General features: G+C 47.1%; 1 protein-coding gene across 1 annotated transcript in view; it reads right to left on the bottom strand.

The window, feature by feature from the left end:
• Positions 1-6776: 6776 nt before the first annotated feature.
• Positions 6777-22076, bottom strand: part of CASQ2 (calsequestrin 2) — a 34910-nt gene continuing 19610 nt past the window's right edge. Inside the window, exons 5-11 of the mRNA XM_068181973.1 lie at positions 21265-21338; positions 20642-20772; positions 16004-16049; positions 13229-13283; positions 12487-12587; positions 12033-12107; positions 6777-8344 (exon numbers count right to left, since the gene is read on the bottom strand). Of these exons, the coding sequence (XP_068038074.1) occupies positions 8135-8344; positions 12033-12107; positions 12487-12587; positions 13229-13283; positions 16004-16049; positions 20642-20772; positions 21265-21338 (692 nt within the window). The 3' untranslated portion in view covers positions 6777-8134. The remainder of the gene's footprint in view (positions 8345-12032; positions 12108-12486; positions 12588-13228; positions 13284-16003; positions 16050-20641; positions 20773-21264; positions 21339-22076) is intronic.

Raw genomic sequence — 22076 nt, 5'->3', positions numbered from 1 at the left:
GGACTTGAGGAGGAGATGCCTCTCCTGCAGTGCCCTTCTTGACCATATGGGCATAAGACACTGGCTGCCCTGAGGCAGCACAGCACCAACCAGTGCTGTGGGTATTTGGTGGCTGAGCTGTGGCTTAATTCACATGAAGATTGATTGGTTCTGGTAGGTGATGGGACCAGGCCTCACAACTGTGAACACTGAGAAAACATCAGCTGGGGGAATGAAGTAGGAATCTGTGGGGAAAAGGGGCCACATGCAGTCAGGACATAACAAATGGGGAAAGAGATTTGTCACCTTCAGCAACTGGCTCCAGAGCCTTGCTTGAAGCACTAGCAGCACCTCACCATGTGATATTGTTAGCTAAATTAATAGTTCAGTGAGACATCTGGCTGTGGAGGTTGGGGGACTTCAAACTCCTAAGCACCTCTGCTGCAATGAACTGGCTCTGCTGTCTCAGCTCCAGGTCTCGACTCCTGGGAAGTACAGGACGGGTTGAACTCAAGGGCTTCCAAGGCGTCCTGGAGCTTGGAACAGGTGGGGTAGGTGCGAGGGAAGGGGATCTCTCAACAGGACATGGTGTCTCACAACAGTGTCCAGGAAAGGAAGGTATACTGGGAGTTGGCTAAGCAGAGCGCTTTGATTTGGCTTTCAACAGCACTCCTGAGTTTATGTTGGATCGGGAAGGGGATGGGTTTAGGTTACAGTCCTTTCCGGTACTGACAGATAATCCACTGGGGCAAAGACATCCATTCCCTTTTCACATGTGCATCCATGGACTGCTGGGTCAGGAGGTGCTGAGAGAAAAGAGAGCACTGAGCACAGCGTGTCTGCAGAAGCAGGGAGGTGTAGTGGGGTGATGGCATATGCATAAATCATTAGCTGTGAACAAGGTTACCCGAGTTGCTTTGAAAATCTGTAACAAGTTTTACAGCTGCTGTGAGCTGGTGTGCTAGTTTGTGCTGACATGGTGCAAGGAAAGTGGGGAGTACCGTAAATGGGAAGAAAGCTGTTTTCCTGTTTGTTCCCATCTCCCTGTCCCTCTCCGTAATGAACATGTAAAAGGTTGTGGGGTGTTTGGGTTTTTCCCCCCTGACTCCTGCTCACATTTTAGTCTGTGTTCAGGTTGGGGCATATTGCAAAACTGCTGGCCTATTCCAAAGTCCCGCGCTAATCTTCTCTTCCTCCAGAATCTGGGGACCTGAATTAAGACGTCTGTACAGGACTTGGGGCTTGCTCTGGTTCCAGCTCAGTTAATGTGAACAGCCTGGGGCCCCCAGGAGCCCTCCCACAGTGGCACTGCTGCTTGCTGGCCTCCCAAAGCCCGAGGGTGCTGCCTGCAGAAGAACAGGTGTTTGCTGCAGAGACCTCAGCCAGGACAGAGGGAACCATCACTCTTTGGGCTCTGCGTGGGCAGCACTAAATACAGCTTAGAGAGGAAGGAGGAAGAAAACTTTTCCCTTGTGGATGTGCATTTGAGGTAGCTCACTGCATCCACCTTGCTTATGTGTCAAAATATGGAGCAAGAAGCAAAGCCTCAAGAGAGACAGTAACACAAGGCAATGTGAAGTCAGTGGAAGAGACCTTGGAGATTAGGGTGTGGGTTTTCCCTCCAGCATGCTTAGGAACATGAAGGCACAAAGATTTAAAAAAAAACCTGAGACACCACAAATTGCTCTAGGCATGAAGCTACTCTGTAAATTGAAACATTTAAAGTCTCTTCCAAAGGCAAGAATCAGGTTTACAAATGCCTAAACATCTAGTCTTGCTTGTCTTTTTTTCCTTTTTTTTTTCCTTATTATTTAAAAAGGTAGCACAAATGAAAAGTGGATGCATGGGGAGAAGGGAGATGTGTTTGACAAAACACATTTGATTCAACCTCTTTGAAAATTTTAAGAGACATTCAGAATGGTATGGCCCTTTGGACCTCTCTCAGCACAAGTCAGATGCTGTGGGCATGCTTTGGAAGAGGGAACAAGAAGGAGCTGATTATATCGGGGCCACAGATGTGAAGCAGATCTGCAAACCTTTTAGCTTCTAATTTATAAAAGCTCATTCTTGAGTACTCATAATACCAGATCCTAGAGTTGATTATAATTTTGCTTTGCAAGTGGTTGTGAGAAACTGGTTTAGTAATTCAGTAACTAGACTGTGGGAAGCTGTGCAAATTCCTTCAGCAACTTCATCTTGTGGGGACTAAAATGTTCCCCAAACATTTAGCTACTTTTGTTGCTCAATAACCTCTCTCTTTGTCACTAGAAGGAGCAGGACTTTGAATGTTGAATTGAATTTTAAAGCAAAAATCAAAATCCGACACCAGGCAAATTTCAGGGCTGCTCTCTGGTCAAACATCACTTTATTTTTCAACTGTGTTACTGAGGGAGGGACCTGATTCAAGCTGGGCTTTCTCCAAATCAAAAGCACATGAGGCTGCCCATGGCTATTTAGGTGATTTACCACCCACGACCAAGGGAGGGCTCACTCAGGGCAGCCACTGGTAGTCTCTGGCTGCTGTTAAATTTGGGATACCCCCTCCAGCAAACTCAGCTCGTTTAACCCTCAAGGCTTATTTCTTGTATGTGAAGCCATGACACTTGTCTTCTGCTCAGATGCTGTGGCGGTGTGATTGCTGGTGGCACTGGGTGTTACTGGTCTCTTCCCACAGTGACACCAATCAGGGCTCGGTTGCAGGGTGGTGATTCCTCTTCTAGATTTTGGGACAGCAGGAAAAGAGGTCTAAAAAATTCTGCTGCTTTTACCCAGGCTGGTGAAATGGCTTTTCCCTGAGCATGTCTCATCTGTCCTCACAATAAAAGCCAGTGACAGCCTTGTCCAGACATCTTTCTCCTCAGAAAGGAAATGTCCCTCCTCATGTTCACAGCTGTGGGGGTCCAGCACAGGTTTGTGGCAGTGCTGTGAGGGAGGCTGCTGTCTCCCTGAGCTGGGGAAGGGACAGTAGGGGCAGGGAAGGGCTCTGTCCTTCAGTGACCCACAGTACCATATGCTGTGGGGGTGGGTTGAGAACAAAGAAGGAAGGAAGAGGGGCTACATAGAAATGGAGAGAGAAAACAAATTCAGTCAGAAGAATAGTATGTCAAGAGGCATGAAAAGAAGGTGAAAAAGCTGTTTTCTTGTTTTCCATAGCATTAAGGGACAATGTCCTTTGAGTGCTTTGCTGATCCCCTTTATCACAGGGCCTTGGCAAGAGAAAGCAGGGAGCAAGCACCGGAAGGATCTTTGCTTCCATCCCAAAGGCAGTTTGTAATCTGATTCCTGAAATGGGTCTTCAAGCTGCGAGGAAGCTCTAGCCTTTTTTTTTTTTTTTTTTTTTTTTTTTTTCCTTTAAACAGCTTAGCACCTTTTAAGCCTGGTGGAGTATTCTGGGAGCTGGGCCAAGACTCTGCCCTGGGCCCCACCCCATAGTCCCCATTGTCATGAGATGTCATCTTCTGCCAAAGAGGAGTGAGAGTCATCCCACGGCTGTCCCCCAGGGGTACTGACCAGCCAAGGGCTGCCTTGCTAGAGGTCAGTGGTACAAGGGAGTGGGGAGAAGGCAGGGGATGCTGCAGTGCAGTGGGTTGACCCAGAGTCTTGGGTCCCAGGCAGGACACAGTCCTGCTGGCACAGCCTCATTGCTGAGGTCAGTTATCTGTCCTGCTGTGCTCTGCTCTTTCCAATTTCTAGCAGCTGGTCTTGCACTGCGTGGCATGGAAGTACCTGGGGTGTGAAAGCAGCCAGGAGGCAGTGAGCTTTGCCTCAGAGGGCTGGGATGCTTCTTGCCTTTTTCCCATCCTTCTCTTCAGTCCCCCAAGTCCAGGCATCGGTGTGCAATTGGCTGCATGTGGGGCTTCCTCAAAGCCAAAGCTTTGCTGCAGTGGAGAGGAATCCAGATGCAATCTTGGCCTCTTTTCACAAGACTGTAAGTCAGTGGCAGCTGGGAAGTGATATGTTCCTGTCTAATTAATTATTTTCCAGGGAATAAAAGGCAATGTTTTGTGTTTGGTCTCTGTAATGAATCCATCATTTCTTTAGGTATGATGTGCAGACAGACATGGAGAAGCAGCCGGTGTCCTCAGCTCTGTGTTCATGTTGGTGTCTGGCTGAACAGCTTCATTCTGGGACGGGAAGCAGCTGAGATCTCTGGTTTCACTAGGAGGCCGTTCTTTTCCCAAGGGAGACAGGAGACTCATCACTCCTCAGAAATATCACAAAAACTGCTGACCCTGAAAACATGGAGTAATCTGCGATTTCCAGAGTGCTTCCCTTGTCCTTTCCTCCTGCAGCTGTTTCCCAAATGGTTGCGCACTTTTGGGTTCACAGAGCCTCTACATCAGCAACTGCTGCAAAGGCAGAAACTTTATCCTCCATGCTGCAGTGTGCTGCTCTTGATGGGTTTCCTTCCCCCTTGATGGTTGCCTATAAGCAGCACAGGCTGTGCTGTGGTACAGCACCCCAGTCGAAACCCTCCAGCCCTGTGTCTGGGGACTGGGAGGAGGTGCTGCACAACTTGGTGTTCTTGCCACATATAACATGTTAGGAGGATCTTCACTGTCACTGGGGAGAGATAAGACAAGGTTTTGGAGTACTTTGGGTATTAACTTGACGGTGGTGGGCTAATGGTCACACTCAATGATCTTAGGTGTCTTCTCCAACCAAAATGATTGAATGATTCTTTGAAGAAACTGATCAGCTTGAAGCACTTGTGGTTGGATGAGGGCAAAATACAATTTCTGTCTTTATCTGTATAAAGACCTGTTTAATGTGTCTAGCTAACATGCTGGACTAAAAGAACTATTTGTGAAGAGAGACGTGCTTGTTAAGCACTCAGAGCTGCCCATGTACACAAATTTGTATTTTTTTAATAAAGGGGTTTTTTGCAGGTTCCTCATCCAAATGTGCTGCCTGTTTCTTCTCAGTGTATAGTGGGTAGGGTTAGGCTGGCTTTGCTCCTCAGGGCCACCACTGCCTTTCAAATGCCAGGTGTTCCCACTTGTGACCAGTGGAGCCTAGGAGCACCTGGGTCTGGGGTCCTGTGTGTGTCATCACCATAACACTGTCTTACATGTCCCTGCAAGCAAAATACTCAAATTCAAGCTGCCCTCTCCTTCACAAGGGCCATTGTGTCCTTCAGCTGTTTGGTCATTAGGATCTTGGGGCAGACAAGGTGTTATAGTTAAATGGGAAAAGCTTTGCTGCCCACCCATCCTCATTGCTGCAATCCTTCCTCTGTGGCAAAGCTTTCCTAACTTTTTGCGTGATTGCCCTGAAAGCTGGTGACAAACAGTTCCTGTTTGTGGGCAAAGACAATGCTGAGAACTGTAATGGCAGACTGAGAGAACAGAGAAAGGGCAGCCTCATCCCTGGCACTATGAAGGAGTGGCAGCTGTCGGATTAGCTCTTTCCCTGCATAACTCAAGGGAAACTTTCCATAAACCACTGGCACCACTCCCCAGTATGAGTTCAGCCTCTACACTTCTACGTTATTTATTTCTTTTCCCCCCTAGAGGTCTGTTGCATTGATGTGTTCAAGAGCCTGTGAAACACCTGTGCGCTTTGAACAAGTCCCTAGTGCTGTCTGCAGGGTCTACCCGCTCTGCCTGGGTAATCTGTACCTCTCAGAGCATCTCGAGTGGGGCGCTTCAGAACAGAGGGGCATCCACAGTGGGAGAGGAGCACACAGAAAGCACTCTGGCACTCGGTACGTCTGGAGATTGTGCCAGTATGGAAAGGCAGTAGAGGAACTTTTCATTATTCTTTGTGTTTGGAGTGACTGATGAGGAGGCACATGGCCAGTGCAGGCTGTTACCTTATGCAGGGTATGTGCATGTTTTGTTCCTGGGAATAGCCCAAAGGTAAAGATAAGCTAGTTATTTTCTCAGTAATTGTCCTTTAATCACAGACCAGGAGACTACCAGAGGGCTACTTCTGCCTCTTCTTGCTCCTTACCAGTGTGGGTGAATGATACTTTGAGTCCTGCTCGCTCCCTCCCTGAGCTGGGATCCTCCAGCAAACCTTGAGGAAAAAGCAGAAGGAGAGTGCTGGGCACTCTGTCAACCTGCAGAGAGTAGGGTGTGAGTGGAAGAGAGGAGGAGACCTCCATACTGAGAGCATACTGAATTTCAAGACTTTTGAAAGTTTTTATCATCCCAGTGCAAGCAGTTGATTGTTCTCCCTAAACAAACTTGGTTCATCTTCTAGGCAACCATAAGGAAGCATGGAAGAGCAAATGGTTGACCTGGGGGCTTTCTTGCCTTGTCTCTTCTTCTAACAATCTGTATGTGAAAAGCACATGTTGAGGGTTTGATGCTCAGCCAGGAGCTAACTTGGCCTACAGTCATCTACTATGTTAGCACAGTATTCATTCAAGTGCATAGAGACAGAGAGAAATCCAGCTATGTGTTGTTCATACTGGTATTTTCCAGCAAGGGGATATGGCACACATGGGAACATATCAATACTTCAGCTTTTTTATACCAGTAGTTTCAAATTTCTATTTCAGCTAATGTAGAGAGAGGGAGTAAAAGAAACTGATCAACAGGCAGGAAAAAAAAATCTATAAAATCTTGCTTTGCGGTTTGTCTGATAAAGGAAATATATAGTGTGTAAACCTTGTTTCTCATCAGGCTGATTCACATTTGTGTAACTCTGATTCTGTCCCTCACACTGTTATTTCCCCTCACATCACGTACCTTTGTCCTATGCCAGTATAAGGATGGTCAGAACAATGTTTTTTGTTTGTAGCAAGAGAGGAGATGTGTACACTACCTATGCTAGCAACTCTGAACAACTGGAGAACATCTTTATAAATGTATTTATAAAGATAACACCATCTCTGAACTCTCTCCATTCATTGCACTATTGCCAAACATAAGAAGCTAAGACAATTGAAATCTGCCAGCATGAGAAAGCAGGGAGACCTAATGCTGCCACAGTGACCTGCACATGGATGGTGCTGCACTCACCAGGACCGTGGGACAGACCCTTGACTTTGTGAGTGACCCCCTTGACTGGTACCCTGAACTCCTTCTCAGCCTGCAGTCAAAAGAGGCTTCTCACATGGGATATCTGAGTCTCTAGGCAGGGAGTAACTGTGCAACTAAATACTCAAAAGCCAAACAGCTTGAATTCCTCCGCTGCTCACACCCCAATGCAACTCATCCACTATCTAATATGTTTGGATGGATCTGTTCCCTCCTGACATCTCGATCATGGAAAAGATGCTACAAGGGGTTTGGGTGAAGAGTCAGCAAAAGCTGGAAGGTCATGGGGAATAGGAGCGCTTCAGGGTGGCCCCTGTGGATGTTTCCATTGGTTTGGCTCAGTGCCATGATCTTCAGTGGTTTGGACTCACACTGGGCTCTGAGCTGGACCAGCCTGTCCAGCAGTTCAGGAACTCATGAGCTTTGTGTCTCATATCAGGCCCCTGCACTGACTCCAGCTGTGGCCTGAGCTTTCAAGAAGAAAAAGGTTCAGACAGGGGACCCGGTGTTTGGTTTTGCATTGCACTGCCAGACAAGAATATCCTGTCGTTACGTGGAATCACTGAAAACTTTAATAGCATCCCTAAAACCTCCCTCCCCTCCCAAAGCATTTTTCTGGCTCTTGGCATATTAGGGAGTAGCTACGGACTCCCGCAGCACAACTTGCAGGATTGAGTGGTCTTGGCAGAGTAGCTGCAAAGGGCATTGTGTTTAATAAAAGGGCTAAACTTTACAGTTAGGGTTTTCCCTATGTCTTGAAGTGAGATTTGGTCTTTGGATGTTAAGTGCTGGGCTGATGAACACAGAAAATACAAACTGGCTCCCTGTGTCCCTCTGGCAGCAAGCAGGCAGGCACTTTTCTCCTGCCCTGGGACACTCGGGGCAGATTCCCTGCAGATTCCTACTGTCCTTACTAAAGAGGCATGATTTGCAGCGGTGCTGGGTGCCTGCAGGTGCTGCCCTCCGCAGGGGCAGTCCCGGTGGCTCAGCACCGCTGGGAATCAGGCGAGGGGGTCCCGGCAAGGGCAAGGGCAGGGGGAGCAGGGCCGGGGGAAAAAGAGGAGCAGCGGTTCTTGCTGACGCTCAAACATAGGTCTTCCAATGGAGGGACCTGCCACAGGGCCTGGGCTCTCGGGCCCCACAAGTCATACTGCACAAAGTCACAGTTAGTCGTCATCATCGTCATCATCGTCGTCGTCGTCGTCATCATCGTCATCATCATCATCGTCATCGTCATCATCGTCATCATCATCTTCATCGTCGTCATCATCTTCGGTATTTATCTTCCCAGAAAGCACATCCTCTATCCAGTCCTCCAGCTCCTCGGCTGTGGGCAGGTCGTCATCGTCTCTGATGTCCATCCAGACGCTGTCAGCCTGTGGGGACAGTGATGAGGGGTTAGCTGCCCTCAGGGACACGGGGAAAAGGCAGGACACAGCTATTGGCGGGGTGAGGGCTGGAGCAGGCTGGGATGCAGGGCACTGGCTCCCTCTTTCTACAGCCTGTGGGCAGGCTCAGCCAGAGCATCTCTCTGCCCATGCATTGGGATCCCCACTTCCCCATGGAGTGCTGCTGTGTCTGACCAGGTTTATGGGAGTGTGTGGTGCTGTGTGCCCTGATGAGATGTGTGCCTGCTGCCTAAACCTGTGAGCAGGAGCCCACCTGATGCATTCCCCACCCTATATGGACGGCTCTGTAAACTCCAAGTCTACGTAAAGAGATATCAAAGAGACCTCTGCCAGCACCTGCTGCATCACCCCAGTTTGCAGGACATCACAGTGGTTCCCTCCTTCCGTCCAGAATCCTTCTGGGACCTCTTCCTTGGAGCCTTCACAACCCCCTGTCAGCACTCTTTCTCCCCAGCCTCTTTTACAATCACCTTTGCCTCAGGACCTTGCTCTGGACTCTCCATGTGTGATAATGGTTCCTGCTCTTGGAATACCCTTCCCTTAGATCATCTCAGCCATTCTCCCATGCACACCACGGATCTCAGCTGAAGAGTCGTGAGAAACACCAATGCCCTGGACTGCAGGTACCCCTGCTCTTTCCCTCCAGCTGTCTGCATTATTTCCATAATCCAAAAGGGATGGGAGAATTCAGTAAGAATACAACAACAAATTTGTGACTGTTACCCAGGGACAGCAAGATTATTTGGTCTCTGAGGTCTGGAAATGAAAGTTTTGCTCTCTGCTTTGCTATAGTTTCCTTGGATAAATGCCTGGATAAGCCCCTTTCTGTTCACTGCCTCCCCTCCATAAAACAGAATCAGCCTCCTGTTTTGCAGACGTGCTGTGAGGCTATCTCATTCAGCATTTGATGTTGCAGAAGCAACTTCACACATCAGAAGACAACTACCAGATTTTGCAAATGCATCCAACTTCTTTCCCTGTCTGTGGTATTTAATTCTCTTTGATTTATGGCTTGCTAAAAAGCCAGACCAATTTCTGCTCAAGGAAAGTTGTGTCTCCCATACAATATTTTCCTCCTAAATCACCAAAACTGCAATAAAAAAGAACCCTGGAGAGGCATGCAGTCCTTGCTTCCCTCAAATGTTAATGTCCCTAACCTCAGGACTGTATATGTGTGGAAAAAAGTGACACTTTTAAATAATGGGAAGAGGAGTGGCTCCATTTCACCTCAAGAAGGTGCTGTGCAAATAAAGCAGTGATATTTTGCAGGGCATCATGGCCCTAGTCCTGAGCCACAGTCACCACAATGTGATGAGCCAGTTGGGGCTGCTGGGAGCTCTGGTGTTTGCATTGGCAAGTTTTTACAGAAGTGATGGGGTCACAAGGGTTATGTTCACTGAAGCCAACAGCAGTGTTTATTTTCACTCTGTTGTGTAAGTCCCACTTTGTACCTGTGTAACACTGAAATAACAAAATGAGCTCAATGTTTGTTTTAGATATCACCTGCCAACCTAGAACTTTCTTAAATCTCTCTTGAGAAATAAAAAAAGGACTTAAGAGGAATGAGATAAAACCTGCAAATACTGTAATCAACAACCTGAAACATTTACAATATCAAGGCCAGATAATGCATGAGTTTTTACAGGTTTCTTGGTGACTGCTGAATAATAAGGCATATATGTTCTTACCTAATTCTGCTTTCTATATTAGTCTCATGCCACTGATAATCCTATTTCCATGAACTTCTATTGATTGCTGTTTAATGTAGCTTTGATGTGACTTAAACATGACCAGTCACAGTAAATATAATGAAAGGAGATACTGAATTCAAGGCTAGTATTAGGGGCATAAGACTGGAAGACTTGGGCTCTCTTTCTGGCTTGTCCATTCATTTCTCTCATGGTCTTAAGTGACAGGTGCTATTTTGGCCCTTTTTCCTTTTGTCTCTCCCTTAACAATTCTGCTAAGAAGCATTAACTCACTGGGTCTTCACTCTCTAGGTGTCTGCCCCATGGTCTGGTGGAGTACTGCTCTATTACAGGCAAAAAGCTCACATGCAGCCAGGGCTGAAACTACTCCCTGACTCCCAAGTCAGCCTCTCAACTGCCTCAGTGTGATGAACAAGATGCAGGGGCTCTGCTTTCCTCACGACACCATTGCTTTGCCTTCCCCGCCACGTCTCCCGTGTTACAGCCTTGCAGCATCTGTTGTAACGGGAGGCACAACCATCCAGTACACCCTTGCTAACCCTCTTCTTCTGAGGCAATACAGGAGAGAGGATGTGGAGGCTGGAAGCAAGGTCACTGTTGAGCCAAACCAGCACCCTGCCTCACACATTTGTCCCAAATTTAAGTCCCTCTCTGCTCTCTTCTGATGAAATATCAAGTTCACTTAGGACTCAAATTTCAAACATGAAGTCAAGCACCAATTTACAAACACTTCTGTGGTGGAGAGATTTCTGCTTCCAGAGACACATACTCACACAGGTTCATTTTAAAGAGACTAAAACAAACAGCCAGCACTTAAACATTAAAAATAAAGTAAGGTAATAGTTTAGGCAGGAGCATGCTGCATTACGGGCTCTCTGATCATCTGGACCGTTATTGTCAGAAAGAGGAAAGAATGGTTTCTCTCTGTGTCAGGGCTGTTTCATTGCACTCAGCAGCTCTCCTGAGATCTCTAATGGTGAGGGTCAGATGGGTCCCTCTCCCACCTGCCTTAAAAGCTCACAGTGTATGGGCAACTCGAGATCAGTCCCATGGCTTTCTGGCTTGAAGGCAATCACAGTGAAAACACTAGCTGCTGTATCCAATAGCACAGCTGTGGGTGATGTGGGTGCTGTTGCTCCCTCAGCTGTGCCAAAGTAGCACCTGCCCCTGCAGGTCTCCCTCTGCAGCTGCTGCTTGTGGGATGGTGAGGAAACCTTCACTGCCACCAGGTGTGGGGCAGGCAGGTCTCCTCTTCCCACCCAAATCCCACCAGCAGTACCTGCACAGCAGTGGCTGAAGGGGAGGAGGGCCTGGATGAGCCCCAGTGTACTCTCCTTATGGCAGGAGGATCCCTTGATTACCAGTTTATGCTGTACTTCTGTTAAAGCTGTGTATTTATTTAGCTTTTTTCAAGCTGTGCAGTTTCTCCCTGTCATCTGCTGGGGAAAATCTTTCCCTCCTACACTCAAGCTGTGCCCTTTTGCTTCTGTAGAAAATAACAACCTCCTTTTACTCCTCTTCTCCTCCCCTAAGCATGGCTTTCTTTTCCCCCTACACACACTTTTTCTCCACAAAGCCACCCAAGCTGTCAGAGCAGGGAATGGACAAAGGTGCGTGCTGTGAATTGGGGTGGAAATGCAAGACCTTGAAACCAAAACTGGGCAAAGCCCTGAATCCCAGGCCACAGAGGCTGATACTGTCCCTAGCAGATGTGGTTTGTGTGTGATTTGGCAGCAGAAACACACCCTGACTAAAGCCCTGAAGCCTGACATCAGCGGTGTTACAAACCCTGTGGCATGTGGGAAGGGTGAGGTCTTCATATTTTTTTCCCTGTTCTACCTGCACTTAGCAGTGGAAATCCCACTGATTCCAGTGTCCCTCAGGACCCAACCTTTCCAGCACCCTAATTTTGGGATCACTGGATTTTCTGGGCACGTGCTACTCACGTCCGTGACGTTCACCACCCCGATCTGTGGTCTGAACAGGTCGATCTTGAAGGTCTTCTCCCAGTAAGTGATGAGCTGCAGGAGTGAGACACAAGGCTCAGTCAGGGGTGTTTGCAAGGCCCCATTGCATTAGTTCAGTGAGCTGGGCTGGGGAGTGAGGAATGTGCATCCGTGTGTGCAAGAGAGAGAGGAGAGACAAGCTTGGGCTGCCACACATGGCAAAGGAAAGTGCCAAATCCAGAGGTGTTCCCAAGACAACGCCTTCTTGGGAGGCAGACCCAAACAAGCAGCTTTCAGGGGATGGCCTGTGGTCCAGTTTCCCATCCTTCCCTATCCCAGATTCCCTGGGGCAATTCCTGCACTCACGTGTGCACATGCACACCCCCACACACCCCCTCATGCCCATCCCGTCCATGAGTTAAACCAAGAAAGGCAAAGAGCCTCTGCCACTCACCAAAGGAAAGTCGTCAGGGTCAATCCAGACAATGCTCAGGTCGGGATTATCGGTGTTGTCCCTGGCAACCTGCTTCAGGATTTCCAGGAACTCAAAACCATCTGAAATGATATATGAACCACTGCAACTCTCCTGCAAATGCACAGGCACTTTTTTTTTTTTGCTTCTGGGGTTTCCAGCTTCCCTGGCTCCCCTATGCACACAGGAGTTGTTTATAGTTCTCATTAAAATGCTGTCTCCCAGCGCTTTCTTTTGATAATAAGGCTTTTAATTTCAAGCATCCTCCTTGGGTATTTAAATTAGTTACACATGAATTAAGCCCCATAATCCTTCCGTGGAGTGGAACAATGTCACTATTTTCTTGTGGTGAGGAGAAACTGAGCCCCCAAGAGGCCAAAGCTTTCCGATTTGCTGATGGCTCTGAGAAGCGCCGATGCCACGGCTTTTCAGGAGTTGGTGGCTTTGTGTTTCCCACATGCCTATCCCACACCCAGCCCTCAGCACTCTCCCAGAGCTGCACAGCAAGATGGATGCAGAGTTAGGGAGCGAATTCTGGTACTGGGGCGGAGGGAATGATGTTTTTTTTCCCCAGGCAATCATCCATTTCTATCCAAAATTTGAGTCCTGGCTTGCACACCTGCTAGCATAAACACCAGTAGGTTTTTACAACACAACCAAAGCATATGAAAATACACTTTGTTGAAGGATGGAGAATCACACAAGGAAGAAAATGGGCTCCTACCTGGGTCATCTTCTTCAGCAAAGGCTACAATGTGAATACCCTCCATGTCATCCTCCTGGAAACAACACAACTATTACTGATGGGCCAGGAAGGGAGGACAGAGTCTGGGTGGTTGCTGGAGATAGGAGCAGTGATATGCCTTCAAAAAGGACAATTACAAAGGGAGGCTTGCCTAGAGCCCCACTGAGAAACCAGAAATGGAAGCTGATGTGAGGTTGACTCATGAAGGGATTTAGTGCTGAAGAGGGTAGTTTAGGTAGTGTTGCTGAAACTCTTCAGATAAAAATTAGGTGGACACCATTATGGCAATGGAAAGGGAGCTGCTGATGATGTGAGGCAAAAGCTTCTCTGCAGAAAAGGTCAAGGACTCTCTAGGATGAGAATAGAGGCTCCCCCTTCATGCCTGATGCCACTTACCCTCATTAATTTTCAGCTCCCAGGGGATGGTTTGCAAGGAAACAAATATCTGCCACCATGCTCAGCTCCAAAACATGCTCCTTCGGGGCCAGCAAAGGAGGTTTTCTCACAATATGAGAGGCAAGGTGGCTCATTTGGGCCCCTATTTGAAGGTGAAGGGTCTCTGCTTTATGTGACAGTCTCTGTGAGCAGTGAGGAAAATTGAGTGGGGGGCTCATTTCAGGGCTCCAATGAGGGGAGGACAGAAATTACAGCCTCATGGATTACTTTTCTCCCTGAAACACGTGAGTAATGGTATTGGCAAAGGCCAATGGATCTGCTGGCCAGTTCATCATCTGCCTGCTATGAATGTCATTTCTGAATTATCCCATGGATCGGTTTTGCCTTCCTCACCCGCTGTCGGTCCCAGTTTCTATTTCAATTGGTTTTAATGCAAGAAAAAATTCCCATCTAAATGCTAATTTCTTTTCCCTTCTGAGACCAGAGGTGACAAAGCCACTATCAAATAGTGAAAGGGAAAAAAACCCTGAAAGATTAAGTGGAAAACATTATCTTTAAAAACAATAGCGGATGCTCAGCCTTTGTGGACATCTTCAGGGAATATGTTTTCACTGGGACATTCCAGGCAGATTTATTGGGATTCAGACCACTTACAGCTGGCAAAATTTACACTGTTGCTTTTTCTTCATATTCACCAGCAGCATTGTCAGACAGCAAAATAAAAAGTATATATCTATATGCCATATATAATTACATGTATCTACTGATATAATGCAGCTCTATTCTGGCCTACAAGGCAGCAAACAAAACTGGACTAACTCCCGTGAAGGCAGTGAGGATGTTGTGAACTGGCAGTGAGATCAGAATCCAGCCCCCTGTCTTCTGTAGTTATGAGCCCACTGCTTGTAGCAGAGGCAAGCTCTGTATTCCCAGGCTGCTGGTTGAGCAAGCATCCCACCGTTGGGAATTCACACTTTTCATGAGGCTATTTTAGAATATGCTCCGTATGAAAGTGAACCACTGCACGTGTAATTTGGGTCTCACTGAAGCGCCTTTAAAAACCTTGGAGGGGCTTTGGTGGATCTTGGAAGCTGTCTTCTATACAGAATCTGTATTTCAAAACAAAATGAAAAGCTATTGTGCCTAAGTGACTCATAACTCCTGGTTCAGTTTTATTACCTCTTGCCTTGCTGTATTAAAGACTCCCAAGGTTTTTGCCACTTTGGAGTCCCGTGGCGTTTCATGTTACACAGCCAAGAAGGGGACATCTAAATGCTGTTATAAATGTGTCAAGTCTTTGGAAGAATGACTGCATCTTCCTTAGTGTCTGTAAAGCACCTGTTCAGCTTTGTTTTTCAGCATTCCTCTGGCACTTGAGAGCCCCTGACTAGCTTTCAACACCATATTCACTCACAGTGAAGGGATCATTTGTTATACACAATTTTTCTGTCATTTTCACCTTTCTCTTCCCCACCCGTGCAGACCCCGAGAGTCCTCTGTGCGTGATAGGGGACAAAATCCTGGTTAATTCTTCACAGTTGCTGATTTGCATCTTGTTTGCACTGTGAGAAGTGCAGTCAATGCACGATCTGCTTTGAAATCTGTATAATTAACTGTACTGCCTGCCTTCACTTCCATTTTGAATTGTTCAACTGCTCTGGGACTTTTACCAGGACATGTAGTGAGTGACAAGATGGGGGAGAATGGATTTAAACTGAAAGAGGGTAGACTTAGACTGGGTGTTAGGAAGCAATTCCTTACTATGAGGGTAGTGAGGCACGAGAACAGGTTGTCCAGAGAAGTGTTGAATGCTTCAGTCCCTGGAAGTGTGCAGGGTCAGGTTGGATGGGGCTTTGAGCAACCTGGTCTAGTGGAAGGTGTCCCTGCCACAGCAGGGGATTGAAACCAGATGATCTTTAAGGTCCCTTTGAACCCAAACCAGCCTATGATTGTGAGTTTCCATGAGACATCTGCACAATCTCCATAGCTCACCCAGTGAGCAGGCCACAGAAATCACCCCACCAGCAGCTCTGGTGTCCTCAGCACCTAGCTGAGATGGAGCATCCTTGATCAGGATCACTACACAGGCCCCACACCTGCCAGGCACACTGCTTAGCCTTCCCTCTTCCTTCTGTGAAGCAAGCAGGAGCCAGCCCAGCTCTCCATCGCTGCTGCGCAAGCCTTTGAGCACCCTGTTTGAACTGAGGCACTAGGCAGCGCAGACAAGGCTTTCCCTTTTCCCCAGAAGAGAGAGAGTAGCTTTGCAAGGAAGGAAAGGTTATGTTTTGCCCAGGCAGAGCATCAGTTTCTTGTTGGAAGCTGGCAGGGGACACGATGGTTCCCACCACATGTGCTCACCCACGTCTCAAACATGTCCTCTGGGCGCAGCTTCCTCAAGGTGGCCCTGAAAGGAAGACAGAAATGTTCTTTGAGGACATATCCAGCACTGTCAGATATGACACTGTCAGCATCATGGGAAAGATCACCATGGCACATTTGGCTGGTAGCTAGAGCCAGCCACCACATTTTGAATGCAAAAATGGGGGCACTGTAGGTCAATTTATGCTTTTATTTTTGGTGATAAAACCCTGCCCATGGCCCCACTGAAGTCACTGCAGCCACTATTTCTGCTTGGGAAGATGAGACACCTCTCTGTGCTGGGATGTGCTGATGCATTAGTCCCACACAAGGCAGACTGTTCTGTGCTGCCACAGCTCTCTCCACAGAGAGGAGCAGGCACAACTTTCCCAGGCGTTGTCCTGGGGAAGGCTGTGAGAAGATCAGAGAAAAGAATGAGAAACAATTCTTATCCTCACTTGATGCACCTGTTATTGTGCACATGTGGAATGTATTATGGAGATTTGTTTATTAAAGGGTGATTTCCTAATTGGCCACTGGCGATGGAGTTTGGATTTCAAGGACCGGTCTGGTCTGTCTGTATCGGACTGTCTGGAAGGATGATGAGTTTCTTAATTAGTATAGTATAGTAGAATAAAGCAATTGATCAGCCTTCTGGAATCATGGAGTCAATGCTAATTATTACCCAGCTGGAGGCCTACGATGACAATTCTGTCTGTGCTGAGATCATGAAACCACATTCACTTTTTTTTTTTTTTTTTTTTTTTTGGAGTCTCTGGGACATTCCTAATGGGCTCTGTCCCCTCTTTCTCCTGGTTTCACCCCAGCATAATTTCAGAACAGAAATCTTTTGCACCTCTGCTGAAGCAAAGAAGACAGAATTAACTCTGGGAAGAAAATTTGGATCCTAACAACCACTGACAAGAAAATCTAAACCCTATTCTGGTCAAAGCAATTTTTTTTGAGAAGTAGTTCATAAAGGAAAAAAAGATTAATTTTCAGACACATCTGTAGCAGGAAGCCTGGCAGGCTGAGAGTTGACTGTGGTGTTAGAGAGGCACCCAAGGAACACAAAGCCATAGAAGACAAACAGAAATCATCCTTTGCACATCTGCTTGCTGTGGTATCAGCTGTTTGGAGAGGATCCCTCAGCAGAGCAGGTCTCCCTGGCTGACCTGCCCCAGGACCTGCTGCAAAGAGAAGTGTCAGTCTGTGAGGTTTTAGAACAGATTGGTAGGAGTGGTAGCATGTTGGCAGAAACAGGTGGAATAAGTGAGATGTGTAACCTGTCACTTCAGTTTGCCTCACAATGAGGCAATGGAAACAATGAACATTGCTCTCCAATGAGAGCAATGGAAACAAGGGAACATTTTTTAGAGGGTCCTGAAGGACCTGAGGAACCATAGAAGTGAGTTCCAGTTAGATCAGAGGAGGAGAATCTCCTGTGGATTAATAACATTGAAAGGTGGAAATGAATGGTCAGTTTTCATGACAGAGGGAATTTACCAATTAAGATTCATAGCATATTCTTTGGCATGATCATATGCATAACATATCCTCACATATTCTGAAAAAGATGGGAAATAGGAATATGGCAGCATTTGCCTATCATATCCAATTCTTCGGCAACCAACAAAGGCCTGACTATGAGTTGATACAGAAGATCTCCTGAGACTTGAATGTCTGCATGATAGACAGACATATAGCAAGTAACACACTTGCAGAAAACCAAGCCTGATTGTACAGGTGCAGCAATTGGTTCTAAATTAGTTGTAATTAATTTTTGCCTCTCAGGAAAGGGGCCCAGGTGTCACAAATTGAGAAAGAATCAGCTCCAAAGGAAAAAGGCCAAAAGAAGGTTGCAAACAGTTGGGAAATGGCCAAGGAGTAAAACTTTTTTTTTTTTGGAGTAAAACTGCCACACCATTATGGCAGTGGACAGCTACACTGTGAGCCTCCACAGTGAAGTTATGTGCAGTTCTGGTCATCCCAGAAATGATATGAACAACTGAAAAAGGCACCTGGAAGTGTGGGAGTGGTGAGTGAAGGTATGGAAGGACCTCTCTTTGATGAAGATTAAATAGATAAGAATTCTTTATCTTGTGACAGAGATGACTGAAGAGGGTTTTGGCAGGTATTCTAAAAAATGGGAATGGTAATGAAAATGTGAATAGCTTAGAACACGGCCAAGGCTCTAATAATGTCAAGGATGCAGATTTGATCCCTGCACAGGCCATTCACTTAAAGAGTTGGACTCGATGATCCTTGTGGGTCCCTTCCAACTCAGAATATTCTGTGATTCTCTCCCTACCTTAAGTATTAATCATTGTTCCATTTAAGAAAGAGTTAGTAGGTGCCCAGAGAAATTATTAGGTAGCAGGTATAAACAAAACAAATAAGAATGGTCTCTTGATACAATGCATATTTGAGCTGCTGAACTCATTACAATTTGGTACATTCAGCATTAAAACAGAAATATGGTAAAAACAGCTATAGAAATTGAAGAAATAGCCACTAAACACAAGATCAGGGATAGAGTTTTTGAACCAGCAAGTCCTTTCATTGTTGATGATCCAAAACTAGAGATTAAATCAGGTGAATGCATATTATGTATTTAGGCATACTTGTACTTGGCTTTTAAGACACTTTCCCTAGCTGTTCTCTGGGGGAAGCTCTTGGAGAAAGGAAACTCAGTGGGAAGGATCTGGCCACACCCACGTGTACTGATTGTTGTGTTGACTCTGGATACTGCCCTGCGCTGGAGGAGTGAAGCAACTGGGGTTTGGGTGAGTAAGAGAGAACAGAATTCAGCCCCCATATGGCTGCACCACAGCTTCAGAGAAGTGGGGGTCCAACCCCAGCATTTTTGCATGTGAAAGAGGTATCAGCCCCAAGGACTGCACCATGTAATTTGTATTTGTGCAACTGAGAGTGAAATCTTGGCTGAGACCTTGGAGTGGCAGTGACCACCATGCTCAGATGGACACCCATATCTGCAGCCTTGGACAGGTCACCCCACGGTGCTGAGCACCAGCTTCCTGACTTTCTTCTGTGGAGAGGATGAACTTTCCCACCACAGCCTGCAGTTGCCCAGCTGAGCTCTCTATGGGGAACCAGCACATGGCACCTGCTGAGGTTGCTCCATTTTAATCTACAGATCATCTCCATGTCTGACTAATTCCAGCCTGTGGCTTTAGGTCCTTTACTGGTGGCAAGGCAGGATGAAGCACTTCTGCTCTGAGAAGCTCAGCATGAACTACTGGGAACATATTGCTGTCACTCCAGGCTTCTTCCCCTGCCATGGCAGCACCTTGGCAGGTTTGGGATTTCAGACAGATTGTTTTATGGACTCCTTTTAATTATTTTCTGAGCTTTGGCACTTGCAAAATACATGCCCACCCCCTTGCTTCTACCAAGCACCACAAAACATCCTGAAATATCTAAGACTTGGGGAAAATCCACTGCAAGTTTGTGCTGGTGAAGAGTTTGCCTTATTAAGATAGAAATTAGATGGCTTTGTTTAATCAGCCTTCTGATGCTGCTGCTGCTTGACAGAAAGAGCTTGGGGAAAAGAAAATGGCAAGGACTAAGGCCAAGAAGCCTAGAAAGTCAGCAAAGTGAATTGTGGGTACATGGAAGATAGAGGAGCCCTTCATATTTCAGAAAAAGCAGAGAACTGTTTCTGGTGAGTCTCAGATTCTGGAGATGATCTCCTGTTTGTATCAATGTAGACCTCCAGCTGAGCCTGATTTGACATTCCCCCTCTATATAGATGGCCCTGCTTTTCTCCAACTCATCTGGCCCCTTGATTGTCTGCTGAGAAGTGCAGTTGTAGGAGCAGCAGGTAGCCTGTGTCACTCTCCTGAGAGGTGTTTCTAAGGGTATAAAAATACAACACCTCTGGATAGTTGTGCCCCTATACTTAACCCTGTGTTTTTACACAAGATCAGCCTCTCCAGTGACTTCCAGACTCTTTTTGTAGCTGAGTCCCTAAGCAACTGTGCAATAAACTTGATTGCAAAAAGCACGAGCATCCACAGCTCCTGCTGAGTTGATCAAGCACTGTAGGTGCTCAGCATCATTCCCACATGGGCCATAACAGCTGTGGCTTCTTCTCTGTGCCTACAGTCAGCAGGAGCCTCTTAGTCCATTGTGGCTCCTCTGAGCTTGGTCTGAGCTCAGAGACTGCCTCCAGATATATCTGACATCAGGAGAGGAATACACCCGTTAGTAAATCTGCTTTCAGGAAGAAGGAGATTGGACAGGATTTAGATTTGGCTTGAGAGGCCTTGGAGAGGGTCATCTTCTGTACAGACCTAAATTAAAAGCATGGGCAATTAGGGCAAGGATTTCACTCTCCACTGCCTTCCAGCCTTACTGCTTTTAGAGTGAGGAGGAGGAAGAGCAGGAGGAGGGAAGCTGTGTTATCCCAGCTCCCTGGTGGTGAACTATGGCTGCTGCACAGATACTTGCACCTCTGGGAGTAGGAAAAAACCAGCAATTTCACAATTTCAAGCCTGGGTCAGAAAATCATCAAAAGTGGTCATCATCCTAATGTTTTTTGAGAGCAATGCCCTAGAGAGGCAAGGTCACAATTGTGGGAAATTGATGACCAGGAGCATCCTGTATGCTACATACCTTCTGTGCTCTCTCACAAAATCAACCAGCTCCTCTTCTGAGTAAGGCTTATCAGGGATATGAACAGGCTCATCCATAAAGGGTTCATAGAAGTCCACCTCATTCATCTTTAGGCCTAGCTTCTTGGCAACCTGTTGCAGTGCAGAAGTCACAGGTGAGAGATCTTGATGTGCCTCTTTGCCTACCCAGAGTCTTTGCTGCTGGCAGAGCTGAGATCAAGGTGCTTCTCCCAGAGCATGCGCTCCTAGGGGTGGCCCACAAAATAGAATGGATCTCTCCTTGTTTAAAAACCCACCGATGCCCCCTACACTACTGGTGTCAAGCAGTGGGGCAGAGCAAAGCCACAGCCCAGGGCCTGCTGACCTAGAGGGGCTGGGTTCCAAACCCACATCAGGACCTGCCTCCAGGTCCTGCAGAAATTGCCTCCATGCTGCTTCATGCTGCAGAAATTGCCTTTTGTCTTGGAACAGGGCCAAAATATCAATGCAGACACCAACACCACAAAATCCAGGAATGCTGAAAATGAGAAGCTGAAACCAGACAATAGATCTGGAAACATCCTGAGCTCTCAGCAAACAGGTGGTGGCATATGTGAGCTACCATGAAGATGTGTGGAGGCTTACCCCTTTGTCAAAGGTGGCAAAGAACTTGACGTAGGGCTGGAAATGTTCAGCAGCTTCTTCAAATGCCTTGAAATCTGGAAGGAGAAAAGGGGAATGAAGAAGATATTTCAAAGACAGCTGGCCACACTCTGATCAGCCCAGAAGGTATTGGGGGAAGAACAAATACGAATTACTGCAAACTCCATCAGATGATTGCCCAATGTTTCTTTCACTCTTCTGGGGTTTACAAAGAAGGATGATTTCATGTGCAGCAACCAAATGTGCTGTGCAGTCCCACAGTGTTCAGGAAAGCTGCAGAACCCAGCATGTCACACTTAACTGGGGCTGAAATCAGCAGCTCTGTGAAGCAGGTCCAGGGGCAGTTCAGCCTGGGAAATACATGGAGTTGCTCCAGCAGTAGGGATTGCTGCCACTCCCTAAACAGTCACCAAGTGTGATCAGGCAGGCTTCTCCTGCTGCAGGAGGATGGGGCAGGAACCAGGTACGTTTTTACTGTAACTGCTACCAGGTCCTCCTGAGCCTCAGGGTTCAGGAAAGATGCTCTCAGCCTGGCAGGGGATTTTACAACAGGCATTTCCCACCTTTCTTCCAAGTACTTATTACTGAACAGTGTTAGGGTCACAGCCCCGCCCAAGCTGCCCTGCAGCCCAGTTTGAGAAAGATGAAGGGAGAGGTGGGTGGGCTGTTGCACTGCAGACGTGGCGATATGTGGCTTGTTTACCTAGGAATACCTGTCCTTCTGCTAAAGGCAGGACATGCTCGCATGAGGTGCACACTGCCAGAACTGCCCAGATAGCAGGGAGAGCACTTGG

Source organism: Anomalospiza imberbis, chromosome 2 (genome assembly GCF_031753505.1).
Source record: "Anomalospiza imberbis isolate Cuckoo-Finch-1a 21T00152 chromosome 2, ASM3175350v1, whole genome shotgun sequence".
In the NCBI taxonomy this organism is placed as follows: Eukaryota; Metazoa; Chordata; class Aves; order Passeriformes; family Viduidae; genus Anomalospiza; species Anomalospiza imberbis.
Note: the sequence above shows the minus strand (reverse complement) of the source record. Positions and strands in the feature narration are given on the sequence as shown.